This window comes from Callithrix jacchus, chromosome 5, assembly GCF_049354715.1.
Source record: "Callithrix jacchus isolate 240 chromosome 5, calJac240_pri, whole genome shotgun sequence".
Classification (NCBI taxonomy): Eukaryota; Metazoa; Chordata; class Mammalia; order Primates; family Cebidae; genus Callithrix; species Callithrix jacchus.
The window spans coordinates 69,834,597-69,849,300 of record NC_133506.1 but is presented as its reverse complement, the minus strand read 5'-3'; the positions used below and the strand labels follow the sequence as shown (position 1 = coordinate 69,849,300).

Genomic DNA, 14,704 nt, shown 5'->3' with positions numbered 1-14,704 from the left:
CCCCAGCCTCGCGGTGGCCCTCTGGTAGAATAGGGTCAGGTCGGGGTGAGGGGGAGGGCGAGGGCGAGGGGCCACAGCCCACCGGGAAGACGCAGCCCTGTGCTCAGGATCTGTTGGCTGCCATCCAGGGCTTCTGAAATGCGGGAGAGTACAAAGTGTTAATGTATCTGACTCTCTATCTAAAGCTGACTTTAACGTTAATTTGTGGTATATTTTGGCTTCAAGTCGTTTGTTAAATTTTTAGAAAAATAAACGTTGTAAGTTGTCCTCTTTCACCCAGATTGCAATCACGTTCCCACTTATTTGTCCTCAGGACTTTTATGGGTGTCTTTACCCATCTTTTTTGCCGTTGTCCATGAAAGCATAGCTTCCAGTGGTGTTTGAGGCCCAGAGAGGTTATGTGACTTTCTGGGGGTCACACAGCAAGTCGGTGGTCAAGGTGAGGTGGGATCCACCTCATGTCTTTTTTTTTTTTGAGACAGTTTTGCTCTTGTTGCCCAGGGTGGAGTGCAGTGGTGCCATCTGGGCTCACCACATTTTCTGCCTCCTGGATTCAAGTGATTCTCCTGCCTCAGCCACTCAAGTAGCTGGGATTATAGGCATGCACCAACTCCCTGGTCTCGAACTACTGACCTCAGGTGATCTGCCTGCCTCAACTTCCCAAAGTTCTGGGATTACAGGCATGAGCCACGCCCCCAGCTGCCTCATGTCTTATCCCCTTGCAGAGATGGCCTTCCTAAACACCTGAGCTCAACCCCTCCCCTCTGACTCCCGAGGTGTTCTGTCCAGGATGGGTAGAGGGGAAAGAAAGATCCAAAAGGGACGTTTACAGAGTTTGGTAAATTTGAAGTATTTTGCAAAATGAACAGGGGATTTTGGCATGCACAAAATTAGAGAGGCTGAGTGTTTTCTTACATCCCTTGATTGGCCACCTAGGGTCGCTGCCAGAGGTTTTGATAAAGAGAAGGAAGTTACAAGAGCCCTTTTTTTAGCCACAAGTTCACTGTGTCCTCTCTTTTGTTGGGTAGATATTATTATCTGTTTTCCAGATGAGGAAACTTGTCGCAAGTCACATGCTGCTCAGGGGCTCGGTCAGGACTCGAACCCAAGTCTGTCTGCCTCCCAAACACAGAGCTCCCCACAGTTAGAACTCCTGTTCTCTGTCCTGCTGTCTCTAACAAGTGACATTTCTTCTGACTTCAAAAAGATGCCTCATCAGTAATGGTTTGTTGAGGGACAGGTTTTAAAAAAGGAAACCAAGTGCCATTTGTCTCCGTCAACACCAGGCCCTTCAGAAGTTGACTTTCCCAGAGCCCAGTGTACCGAGCTCTTCCATGGCCAATACCTAATGATGAGCTTTAAACTGGAGAAGACATCCTAGTACTTTCTGCAGCCTCAGGAGTAGGCTCCAGTGTGCCATGAGCGTTCATGTATAGACAGCGCTTTGCATCGGGAGTCTGGGCACTGTACATCTGCCCGGAGTGTATTATCATGGAAACCAAGCCCACCCCCAACTCTGAAAAGTGCAGCAGCTTTTCCAGTTCATTGTGCAAATGTGCAGGCTCTGCAAGTGCGGGGTTACTGGTTTCCAAGCACAAGGCAAAGGCACGTGGCAGTAAGGAGGGTGCCCTGGGAGTAGTCTGCTGGCTTCCCTTCCTTAGGATGGTTTGCTGCTGCAGGCATCCCTGGGCCTCCCCTTGGCCAGACTGGCCCAGTAGCTGTGGTTAAAACAACACCCCGACATGTGGCTCCTTTTGTGTATGTAGGCATTTCTGTTTTCAAAATTCTGCTCTGTCTGTATTCCCTTTGAACTTCACAGTACCCAATGTGGGATGTGAGGATCAAAAGCGTTTCAGTAACAAGCTCGCATTTGCCTAGTCCCTGTGGTTCCTATGGCTGTTGCTGGTGTGCTCTCAGAGTGTCCTCCAGTCATCTATGGGACATGGTGGCATCTTTCATAGCGTGCAGAACCACCTGGTGGAGGCACTGCCTGCACTGTACTCGCAGGAGTTAGGCTCCTGCTTTTCATAGGCTGAGATGTGTCTGTCTCCCCTCTGATTGTCACATTCCCCTTGCCTGACCCTAGAAAAGGTGCTACCTTCTGGCCCATCAGCAGAAAGGAAAAAGGAGAAAGGCAGTGGGGGTGGGGCAGTGGGGAGGAGAGGGTTAGAAGTTGGAGGTTCTCCTCCCAGCTCAGCTGCTGTTTGGCTGTGTGACATCAGGTGGATCTCTTCCCCATTCTGAGCCTCAGTTTTCTCATAAGTAAAATGAGGGTCTGCATTTTGCTTTGCAACTCTAAAAGCAGCAGGGTCCTTTTTTTTTTCGTATACTTATTGGCACCTCAACATATAAAACAGATAAAAGCAATTTCTGACAATTGGTCAGGTCCCAGAGAGCTCCATAGCCCTGGCATTTTAGCTGGTCTCTGCTGGATCCCGACAGGAGCCAAGTCCTTTCTGGAAAGGGGCTCAAAGCCCACATACTCTCTGCACTTCCCCCAGGAAATATGTCCTTGGGTGTGTGTTATGTCCTTGGGGAAGTGAGAAGAATGCAGAACCACTCCCCCCATAGCCTGGATATACTCCCTGAGATGAGGGCAGTAAGGTGCTGAGGACCCCAGAAGTAACTTGTTTTTCTCAACTTCTCAGGAGAAGGCCATCAGCATTTGGGAGTCAAAGAATTTCTTTTTTGAACTTGAGCCTCTGCCAGGGGCCGTGGAAGCTGTGAAGCAGATGGCCAATCTACAAAAGTAAGTTTGTCTTCCTGGCCCTGCCTGACCGGGCCACTCAGCCCTGTACCTCCTTCCTGCTTCTTCCCTTCTCTACCTTCTCCTTTCTCGCTGCTTGGCCCTGCGCAAGGCTGCGTTTGCCTCATTATTGCTGAATTTGGGGAAAGCCACCGAGTAAAATAGACTCCAGGCAAGGCATGGTGGCTTACGCCTATCTTCCCAGCACTTTGGGAGGCTGAGGCAGGCAGATCACAAGGTCAGGAGGTGGAAACCCCATCTCTACTAAGAATACAAAAAATTAGCCAGGTATGGTGACACACACCTGTAGTCCCAGCTACTTGGGAGGCTGAGGTAGGAGAATCACTTGAATCCGGGAGGTTGAGGTTACAGTGAGCCGAGATCATGCCACTGCACTCCAGCCTGGGTGACACAGCAAGACTCCATCTCAACAACAGCAACAAAAAATGTGTACAGAGTTCTTCCCATTGAGGTACAAAATAAATGTGTGTAGGTTTCTTTTGGGGGTGATGAAAAGGCTCTGAAATGGATATGGTAGGTCTGGGTACGGTGGCTTATGCCTGTAATCCCAGCACTTTCGGAGGCTGAGGCAGGCAGATCACAAGGTCAAGAGATTGAGACCATCCTGGCTAACATGGTGAAACCTTGTTTCTACTAAAAATACAAAAAGTTAGCCATGCGTGGTGACACACGTCTATAGTTCCAGCTACTTGGGAGGCTGAGGCAGGAGAATCACTTGAACATTGAACCTGGTAGGTGGAGGTTGCAGTGAGCCGAGATCGTACCACTGCACTCCAACCTGGGCGACAGAGCGAGACTCCATCTTGGAAAAAAACACAAGAAACAAAAAATGGACTCCATTTGTAGGCTATGATGTTTTGATCCAGGAACTTGAGGAAATACCCAGTTTAATTTGGTCTGATTCCCTGGGTGTTCAAAGCTCATTTATTCAGCAAATATCTCAGAACTGACTGTGCTAGATGCTGCAGGCCCCAGGGATTCAGTAATGAGCAAAGCATAGTCCTTGCCCTCATGGAGCTTCCAGTCCAGGCAGAGCAGACATTAAAGAATCACAAAGTGAAAACAATCGCAGATTGTCCAAAGAGCTGAAGGAAAAGAGGGTCAGTGGGAAACCTCATTTAGAAAAAGGCATTTGAGAAAAGAGAAATGGTATTGCTTGAGATATTTCTGTTTTGTTCTGATGAAATGAGTAGTTCTGTGGACTGAAGCCCCCTACTCAGTGACCATTACACAGAGGCCACTGTGACCCATTGACAATTACAGAGGATGTGCTTCCCTTAGAAGCCTTACTGACGTATAAATGACGCACCATACAGTCTACCCATTTAAAGCATATAATCCAGTGGTTTCACAAAACCATTTGCAAAGTTGTGCAACCATCACCATGTCCAATTTTTTTTGACATGGAGTTTTGCCCTTATTGCTCAGGCTGGAGTGCAGTGGCACGGTCTCAGCTCACTGCAACCTCGCCTCCCGGATTCAAGCGATTCTCCTGCCTCAGCCTCCCAAGTAGCTGGGTTTACAGGCACATGCCACCACACCCAGCTGATATTTGTATTTTTAGTAGAGACGGGGTTTCACCATGTGGGTCAGGCTGTTCTTGAACTCCTGACCTCATGATCTGCCTGCCTTAACCTCCCAAAGTGCTGGGATTACAGGCATAAGCCACAGTGCCCGGCCCTACCATATCCACTTCAGAGCTTTTTTCATCGCCCCCAAAATAAACCTTGTACCCATCAGCAGTCACTCCTGTTCCTGCCCTCCCCTTTAACCCCTGGCAATCACTATTCTACTTTCTGTCTTTAGGAATTTGCCTATTCTAGGGATATCATATAAATGACATCATAGAATATTTGTTTTTTTGGGTCTGACTTCTTTCATTTAGCACGTTTCCAAGGTTCATTTGTGTTGTAGCATCTATCAATACTTATTCTTTTTATGGCTGAATAATATTCCAGCTATTTTATATGTATGGATCTAATATATGGATAGACAACATGTATCAATCTATTTATCAGTTGATAGATGTTTGGGCTGTTTTCACTTTTGAGCTATTAGGAATTGTGTTGCTATGAGCATTCTTGTAAGTATTTATTTGAATCTTGTTTTCAATTCTTTTTTTTTTTTTTTTTTTTTTTTTTTGAGATAGAGTCTTGCCCTGTCACCCAGGCTGGAGTGCAGTGGCATGATGATGGCTCACTGCAGCCTCTACCACCTGGATTCAAACTCTCCTCCTGCCTCAGCCTCTGGAGTAGCTGTGGCCACAGGTGCACACTACTACACCCAGCTATTTTTTCATTTTTTGTAGAGGTAGGATCTCCCTATGTTGCCTAGGCTGGTCTCAAATTTCTAGGCTCAAGCAATCCTTCTGCCTCAGTCTCCAAAAGTTCTGGGATTACAGATGTTTTCAGTTCTTTTGGGAATATACCTAGGAATGGAATTGCTAGACCATAGGATAATTCTATGTTTGATATTTTGAGGAAATGCCAAACTGTTTTCCAAAGCAACTGTACCATTGCACATTTCCCACAAGCATCATTTAAAGGTTCCAGTTTCTCTACCTCTTTGTAAATACTTGTTAATTTCTTTTTCACTTTAGCCATCCTGGTGGTTGTGAAGTGATTTTGTGGTTTCAGTTTGCATTTCTCTGATGGCTAATGATACTTAAGCATCTTTTTCTTTTTTGGTTGCCCAAGCTGCGGTGCAATGGCGCAATCTCTGCTCACTGCAACCTCTGCTTCCCAGGTTCAAGCAGTTCTCTTGCCTCAGCCTCCTGAGTAGCTGGGATTACAGGCCTATGGTACCATGCCTGGCTAATTCTTTTGTATTTTTAGTAGAAACGGGGTTTCACCATGTTAGCCAGCCTGGTCTCAGACTCCTGACCTCAGGTGATCTGCCCACCTCGGCCTCCCAAAGTGCTGGGATTACAGGCATGAGCCACTGCAGCGGCCACATCTTTTTCTTTTTAGACAGGGTCTGGCTCTGTCACCTAGGCTGGAGTGCAGTGGTGTGATCTTGGTCCACTGCAACCCCTGCACCTCCTCCACTCTCCCACCTTCCAGGCTCAAACGATCCTTCCACTTCAGCCTCCCAAGTACCTGGGACCACAGGGATGTACCACCATGCCTGGCTATATATATATATATATATTTTTTTTTTGTATTTTTAGTGGAGACAGTGTCTCACCATTTTGCCCAGGCTAAGCTCAAATTCCTGAGCTCAAGTGATCTGCCTGACTTGGCATGCCAAGTGCTGGGATTACAGGTGTGAAACACCACACCTGGCCTCAAACATCTTTTCATGTACTTATTGGCCATTTTAAATTTTCCTTCTTTCTTTTTTTTTTTTTTTTTTTTGAGATGGAGTTTCGCTCTTGTTACCCAGGCTGGAGTGCAATGGCGCAATCTCGGCTCACTGCAACCTCCGCCTCCTGGGTTCAGGCAATTCTCCTGCCTCAGCCTCCTGAGTAGCTGGGATTACAGGCACACGCCACCATGCCCAGCTAATTTTTTGTATTTTTAGTAGAGACGGGGTTTCACCATTTTGACCAGGATGGTCTCGATCTCTTGACCTCGTGATCCACCTGCCTCAGCCTCCCAAAGTGCTGGGATTACAGGCTTGAGCCACTGCGCCCGGCCCTTTCTTTTTTGAGATGCAGTTTCGCTCTTGTTACCCAGGCTGGAGTGCAATGGCGCGATCTCGGCTCACTGCAACCTCCGCCTCCTGGGTTCAGGCAATTCTTCTGCCTCAGCCTCCTGAGTAGCTGGGATTACAGGCAAGAGCCACCATGCCCAGCTAATTTTTTGTATTTTTAGTAGAGACAGGGTTTCACCATGTTGACGAGGATGGTCTTGATCTGTTGACCTCAAGATCCACCCACCTCAGCAAGTAGTGAATTTTATTCTGGTTTATGGTATGAACTTGATGGATATGTAGTGTTTCTGTAGCAAGAGTTTGAGAGGCAAAGAATATGTGTACAGCATTCACACTTAAGCTTTCAAAACCCTGATCACAGCCTGGATCAACGTGTGCTGTCCTACAGCCACATGGTTGTGTGCTGGGAAGCTGCAGGACATGGTGGTTTGAAGTGGGGTCCTGGACATAGGCTGCCCAGGCTCACATCCTTACTTCCCCAGAATCTCACTCTCATATGTCAGGCCAGTAATTAAACTTTCTGGGTCTCAATAAAATGGAGATAATGAGAAAGTCCTCAGTAGAGTGCCTGGCATATAGCAGGTGCTAAGAAAATGCTAGCTGCTGCTGTTGCCGTTCTGTAAGATTTAATAGACATGTCACAAGAAAAGACTCCTTGAGCCACCACAGTATGGAAAATACTGGATTGAACTGGCTTCTTCACCATAGAACATTTCAGAGCTTTTAACTGCTTCTGGGCTTTGTGACACTTCACTGGGGTAGTAGAAGATGCAGCTTTCTTCAAAAGTATTCTAGCTTGGGTGGGGTGTCGTAGCTTGTGCCTGTAATCCATCACTTTGGGAGACCAAGGCAGGAGAATCACTTGAGCCTAGGAGTTTGAGACCAACCTGGGCAACACAGCATGATCATGTCTCTACTAAAATAATAATAATAATAATAAAAAGAAGCCAGGCATGTTCACCTGTCCCTGTAGTCCTAGCTACTTGGGAAGCTGAGGCAGGAGGGTCACTTGAGCCCAGGAGTTCAAGGCTGCAGTGAGCTATGATCACGCCACTGTACTCCTACATGAGCAACAGAACAAGACCCTGTCTCTTAAAAAAAAAAAAAAAAGATATTCTAGCTAGAACATGTTTTCATAGCTTCTCTATTAACACCTTTGAAGAAATTCCAGTTTGGGAATGCAAATCTAGACCATACTCAGTGGTCCTTTATCTCCATTTGACTCTTAACTTGGTAGAATATTCCTATGGTCAGTTTGTGCCCAGTATCTAGACAAAGTGAAGGGACTTGTCAGTAACTGAGGTGATAACTGTATATCTGGTGCTGAAGTGGGCACTCTGAGTATAAGAGATGTGGGCCCAGCAGCAGAGACCAGGGCTGATCAGTCACCCTCATGACTTTATCCAGCACCTGCTGCATGCTCGGCCTTATTCCAGGGGCTGCGGACACACAAATAGGTAAGCGAGTTCTTACCTTCAAAGAGTTCTCTGGTAAGTAGGCATTGGAACATAGATCTCAAAGGAATTGTGGCTTTGGAGTGCAGGCAGGCAGAAACTGCTTCTCCCAGGGAGGCTGCACCATTGTGCTGCCATCTTGAGGAATGAAAAGGAACCTGCCAGGTGATGAAGGGTAAGGGGACTCCAGGTAGGAGGGGAACTGTTGAGCAGATGCCCAGAGGACTCTCCTGAGATGGCCTCTGTGGCATGTCCCGCCCTGTTCCAGCAGCTCTGTGCATGAGATAGGGCTTCCCTGGGCAGAGCCTCAGGTTCTGAAGAGCTTGGTTTGGAATATCTTCGGGGTGACCATTCTTTTTATTGTTCCGGAATACATGAATATGTATATATATTTGAGACCGTCTTGCTCTGTCATCCAGCCTGGAGTGCAGTGGCGCCATCTTGGCTCACTACAACCTCCACCTCCTGGGTTCAGGCAATTTTCCTGCATTAGCCTCTGGAGTAGCTGGGATTACAGGTGCCTTCTACCACACCCAGCTATTTTTTTTGTATTTTTAGTAGAGATGGCGTTTCACCATGTTGGCCAGGCTGGTTTCAAACCCCTGACCTCAAGTGATCCACTCGCCTCAGCCTCCCAAAGTGCTAGGATTACAGGTGTGAGCCAGGTGCCCAGCCATGAATATATTCTTATAAAAGACTCCAATAGCGTGAGCGTGTGTGAAAATGTGTCAGTTGCCCTCTCTCCCTGCATATGCCTGCCTTGGCCCACCCTTTCTGCCCTAGTTAAGAATTTGGTGTTTATGCATCCAGACCTTTTGAAGTGCACCCCCTACATATTCAGATATAGTTTTACAAATGTGTGTTTCCCACCCAGCAGCCAGTGATTTTTTTTTTAAACCAAATTCAGATGATGTTAGCCCCACTGCTTAAAGCCTTCTGCTGGCTTCATACTGTGCTAAAATCCTGCTCTCCCTCAGCCAGCCTGCGAAGGCCGTCTGCCTTCCCCTGGTCCTGCCTTCCCCTCTAACCTGTGTCCTTCCTCTGCTCCTGTCATGCTGGCTTCTTTCCTGCCCCTTGTTTCTGGTCTTAGGACCTCTGTTCCTGTCACATCTTCCTGGAATGTTTCGGCCCTAGCTCTTCTCACAGCCAGATTGTTTTTCTCTTTTATACTGAGTACCTTGCATGTTGCCTCCTCACAGAGGCCTTCCCTGACCACTGCAGCTGAGGTCTCTGCCCTCCCCTCCTGCTCCGTCTGTCCCATGACCCTGGGTTTGTACTCTAAGCTGAAATTGCATGTCTGTGTCTGTCTCTTCCTCTTTCAAATGTCAGCGTCCTGAGGTCAGGGATTGTCTTGCATCCGGCTCTGTTCTCAGTTCCCAGAATGATGCCTGGCACATCTATACACTCAAAATATTTGCCAAATGAATAACTTTATGTGCATAATCCTGTAGTAATTGTTGATTTTCAAAAACATGGGTTTTTTTTTAAATAACAATTTTGGATGAAACCACTCATTTGGAAGGATAAGAACTTAAAACTGATTTTAGCATGGTGCTCACTGTTGTGGAGCCTAGAATAAGAGGTATTTTATTCATGGGTTCGTTAAACAGACATAGTTTACCGCTTAATATGCACCCAGTACTAGGCTAGCACTGGGGATATATTTGGAAATAAGACACCTAAGGTTTCACACCTCAGGGAGTTTACATCACAGCAGGGAGGATGACAATATATAAATGAAAATAATTTCCAATTGTGATGAGCTTTATGAAGAACTAAACAAGGTGCTGTGCTGGAGAGTAAACCGGGAAGGGCTGCTTTAGGTGGGGTGGGAAACTTGCATCATCAGTCATTAGGGAAATGCAAGTCAAAACTCCAAGGAGGAGCCGGGCGAGTGGTGTTCACCTGTGGTCCCATCTACTCAGAAGGCTGAGGAGGGATGACCCTTTAGCCAGCCTAGGCAACAACATAGTGAGACCATCTCTAAAAAGACCACAGTTCACATTGTGGGTGTGAATATAAAGTGGTGCAGCTGCTGTGGAAAACACCTTTAAAAATATTTTCTCAAAATCTTAGGCCAGGCACAGTGGCTCATGCCTGTAATCCCAGCACTTTGGGAAGCCAAGGAGGGCAGATCGCCTGAGGTCAGGAGTTGGAGACCAGCCTGGCTAACATGGTGAAACCCCATCTCTACTAAAAATACAAAAATTAGCTGCGCATGGTGGTGGGCGCCTTGTAATCTCAGCTACTCGGGAGGCTGAGGCAGGAGAATCTCTTGAACCCAAGAGATGGAGGTTGCAGTGAGCTGAGATAATGCTACCGCACTCCAGGCTGGGTGACAGAGTGAGATTCCATCTCAAAAAAAAAGTTAGACATAGGCTTACTATATGAGTCAGCAATTCCACTCATTGATATACACCCAAAGGAATTGAAAACAGGTATTCAAACAAATACTAATACCCAAATGTTTCAGCAGCACTATTCACAGCAACCAAAAGGTAGAAACAACCCAAGTGTCTTTTAAGTGATTGATGGATTTTATTTTATTTTATTTTATTTTTTTGAGATGGAGTTTTGCCCTTGTTGCCCGGGCTGGAGTACAATGGTGCAATCTCGGCTCACCGCAACCTCCGCCTCCCAGGTTCAAGCAATTCTCCTGTCTCAGCTTCCCAAGTAGCTGGGATTACAGGTGTGTGCCACTATGCCCGGCTAACTTGTACTTTTAGTAGAGATGGGGTTTCTCCATGTTGGTCAGGCTGATCTCGAACTCCTGACCTCAGGTGATCTGCCTGGCTTAGCCTTCCAAAGTGCTGGGATTGCAGGCATGAGCCACCATGCTCAGCCTGGATTGATATTTAAGATGTCATGTAGCCACACAATGGAATATGTTTCTGCTATAAAAAGGCATGACTGCTGGCACAGTGGCTCATGCCTGTAATCCCAGCACTTTGGGAGGCTGAGGTAGATGGGCGGATTGCCTGAGCTCAGGAGTTCGAAACCAGCCTGGGCAATGTGGCAAAATCCCATCTCTACTAAGAATACAAAAAAAAAAAAAATTAGCTGGGCATCATGGCAGACACCTGGGATCCCAACTACTCAGGAGGCTGAGGCAGGAGAATGGCTTGAACCCAGGAGATAGAGGTTGCAGTGAGCTGAGATTATGCCATTGCACTCCAGCCTGGGCAACAAGAGCAAAACTCTGTCTCAAAAAATTTTTAATTTGATTATACACTTAAAATAGGTGAATGTTATGATATATAAATTATATCTCAATAAGACTTTTCTTTTTTTGTGTGACGAATTCTTGCTCTGTTGCCCAGGCTGGAGTGCAATGGTGATTTCTTGGCTAACTGCAACCTCCACCTCCCAGGTTCAAGTGATTATCCTGCCTCAGGCTCCCGAGTAGCTGGGTCTACAGGCACGTGCCTGGCTGATTTTTTTTTTTTTTTTCAGTAGAGACACGTTTTCACTGTGTTAACCAGGATGGTCTCAATCTCCTGACCTCATGATCTACCTGTCTCAGGCTCCCCAAGTGCTGGGATTACAGGCATGAGCCACTGCACCCAGCCCTCGATAAAACTTTTAAGAAATGTTTACTCAATTTAAAAATTAGGACAAATTATTGATACATTTATTTAATAATACGATGAATATCAGAATAGTTTTGCTGGATGAAAGAAGCCAGACAAAACAGAGTATAGACTATGTTTCCATTTAAGTTACATTCTGGAGAATACTATCCAATCTGCACTGATGGAAAGTGATGGGTGGTTGCCTGGGTCCCCGGAAGGGGTGACAGGGGACAGGGAGGGGTAGCTGGGAGAGGTAACAGAGAGAAACTTTTGGGGGTGGCAGGTATGTTTATTTTTTTATTGTGGTGATCTGGGTTTCCCATGTGTATCTTTTATTTATTTTTTCATATCTCTTTATTTATTTTGAGACAGAGTCTTGCTCTTTCGCCCAGGCTGGAATGCAGTGGTGCCATCTCGGCTCACTGCAACCTCCACCTCCCAGGTTCAAGCGATTCTCCTGCCTCAGCCTCCCCGGTAGCTGGGACTATAGGTGTGCACCACCATGCCTGGCTAATTTTTGTATTTTTAGTAGAGATAGGGTTTCACCATATTGGCCAGGCTCATCTCGAACTCCCAACCTCAGGTGATCCACCCACCTCAGCCTTCAAAAGTGCTGGGATTACAGGAGTGAGCCACCACACCCGGCCTCCCATGTGTGTCTTTATGTCCAAATTTATTGAATTGTACCCTTTTAATATGTGCACTTTATTGCATGTTGATTATACCTCAGTAAAGCTGTTTAAAAAGACTCAGTCTGGATGCTGGGTAGAAATGCTTGGGGGGCAAGAACTGGAAGTTGAGGATTCAGTGGAGGTGGTCGCGGCTGCTCAGTGGGAGGTGGCGCCTTTGGGTCTGGGGTGAGGTCTGTGGAGAGAGGCTGGTGGATGACGTGTGCTTTGGTGGGACCCACAAGACCTGTGGATGGATCTGATAATAGGGGTAGAAGAAAGGTAGGAAAAAGGGGTGATTTTTAGGTATTTTGCTTGAGTACAGCTCTGTCTTTACCATTTCTATTTATCTAAGATAGTCCAGGAACTGAGGGAAGACTCAGGGAGGGACAGGCTTTAGGAGCAGAGGATCACATGTCCCACATTGGAAATCCTGTGTGAGGTGTGTGAGGTGTCCTGGTGGGTGTGAGGCTGGTGCTGAGAGAGGCTGGGACACATCAGCTTGCAGAAGGTATTTAAAGCAGGAGTGCAGGCAGAGAGCCCCTGAGGGCCTGGACCCAACCTGGAGAGGTCAGCGGAGGAGTAGACGGGGAGTCTGGGCCCAGCAGCTGGCGAGGAGCTGGAATGGAGGAGGAAGAGAGCCCAGTGGCAGGTGAGCTTCCACATCCATGATGAGGTGCACTCAGAGTCTCACCCACAAGAAGATTGAGGAAATGAGGCAGGTGTGTCCTGGCTCTGCCCAGAGTGCCAGAGAGGGCACCGGAGAGAGCTGCCAGGCAACTGCAGGCCCTGCCTGGCTCAGTGTCAGGAATTGAAGATGCAATGGGTCCAACTGATGATATGAATTTTCTTCTCCAGCAACATTGAGTTGCTTGGGTGCAGATGGGAGCAGTGGGATGGCTGGGCTCCTTCAGGGGCCTGGCGAGACAGACCTGGGTGGAGCATGAGAAATGCAAGCAGAGGTTGGCAGCAAAGGCTGGGCCCCAGCTGGGTGAAGGCAGTTCGCCAAGCTGGGACAAGGAGGGTGTCTCCATGAGGCTGAAGAGTTGAGTGCAGGATGAGAGAACACACATGCTGAAGCATTGTGGATGGTGGCCAGGGAGGCAAAGCCTGAGACTAGGATTTGGGGGGAAGTGATTCCAAGCTCCATGGGGTGACAGTAGGAGATGTGTTGAAGGTTGGATGTTTGGAGGTGGAGAGGAAGGTGTTTGGAGGTGGGGAAGGTTAGGAACTGAGTGACAAGGTGTGGGATCTGCACCTGTGCACGCACATACGTGTGGACATGTGTCAGGTCACTGAGGACTGTGATGAAGCAGGAGTGGAGAGGATGGCGAGCCAGCCACAGAGTGCATAAGGGATAGTAACTGGCAATGGTGACAGTGGCCAGAAAGGGCAGCAGGGGTGTGCTATAGGGTGTGGGCACTGGCATCAGGGTTCTGGAAGGAGCAATGGAGAAGGAAGATGCCACCATCTCTGAAGTCTGTGGGGTGAGGAAGAGGCAGCTCGCACTCAGAGGCGAGTTGGGGAGGGGCACCCTTGATGTGAGGCCAGTTTCGGTTAGGGCAGGAGTGAGGATGCTGGCGAGAGGCTGAGTCTTTACGAGAGGGGCTGGCGTGGCTGGCGGAGGTAGTACCAAGAACAGGTAATGAGAGGGCACACCCTGTGCCCAGTCTCACCTCTGACTCTTGGGGCACTTGTTTGTCAGAGAGAAAGCATCAGCAAAGTTCTGTCTTCCAGAGGCTCAGCAAAACGCACAGGAGGTACAGGTTCCAGTGGCGAATGCCAGCCTCATGAGGGTGTTTGGGACCAAGTGGCCCCATTAGTGAGGGCTAGGGCCCTGTGGGCATGAGGGTGCAGGCACCTGGGAGGCTATTTGGGTCAGCTCCCCCATGGTTACAGCACAGCACTGCAACTCCGGGGACTTGGTGCTCCTCATTGCTGAGCTAAGCCAAGCCTGTCTTTCAGGGACTCAATCACTGCAGGGCTCAGCCCAGCATGAAGTAGGCCCCTTCTCTGTGTTCCCCAGGCCAGGGGACTTGCACACCAGAATCCTTCTTCCTCATAGATTTCTTGACTTACCTTTCTCCATGGCAGGAGGCCCTGCAGGCAGATGTCCAGCCCAGAGCTGGCTGCCTGGCCAGGGTAGGGTCATGTGGCTGCCCAGGGCCATGGGATAGGGCAGACACGCGAGGCCAACACCTCTGGTGTGGAGATAGTACAGGGTGGTGGGGGTCCCACAGCAGATGAAGGGTTCAGACTCAGAGGGTCCAGTCCTGTGAAGGCGGGGCAGGTAGGGAGGACCTCTGGTGGTGAGTCAGGGGGCTGCAGGCTCACCACTCAGCCGGGGCAGGTGGGGAGGGCCTTGGGTGGTGAGTCAGGGGCTGCAGGCTCACTGCTCAGCCTCCCTTCTCTTGTTGACAGCACTGACGTCTTCATCTGCACAAGCCCCATCAAGATGTTCAAGTACTGTCCCTATGAGAAGGTAAGGCATGCATCTGCTCAGCTGGACCTTACCCGTGTTCAAACAGGCGAGGGGTGTGGGACCCAGTCTGCCTGTGGAAAGGGGATGGACCCTCGCAGCACTCCCCT

At 48.3% G+C, this 14,704-nt stretch overlaps 1 protein-coding gene across 13 annotated transcripts in view; it reads left to right on the top strand.

The window, feature by feature from the left end:
• Positions 1-14,704, top strand: part of NT5M (5',3'-nucleotidase, mitochondrial) — a 43,348-nt gene that overhangs the window by 512 nt on the left and 28,132 nt on the right. For 7 of the 13 annotated variants that reach the window (XR_013535462.1, XR_013535463.1, XR_013535464.1 and 4 more), the window contains exons 2-4: positions 2,649-2,749; positions 12,640-12,767; positions 14,537-14,597. Coding sequence is in view for 9 of the 13 variants with exons in the window: in XM_035299628.3 (XP_035155519.1) it covers positions 2,649-2,749; positions 12,640-12,767; positions 14,537-14,597 (290 nt within the window). In the remaining 4 variants the exon portion in view is untranslated. The remainder of the gene's footprint in view (positions 1-2,648; positions 2,750-12,639; positions 12,768-14,536; positions 14,598-14,704) is intronic. The other 6 variants (XM_035299631.3, XM_035299629.2, XM_078372568.1 and 3 more) reach the window with 1 other exon arrangement.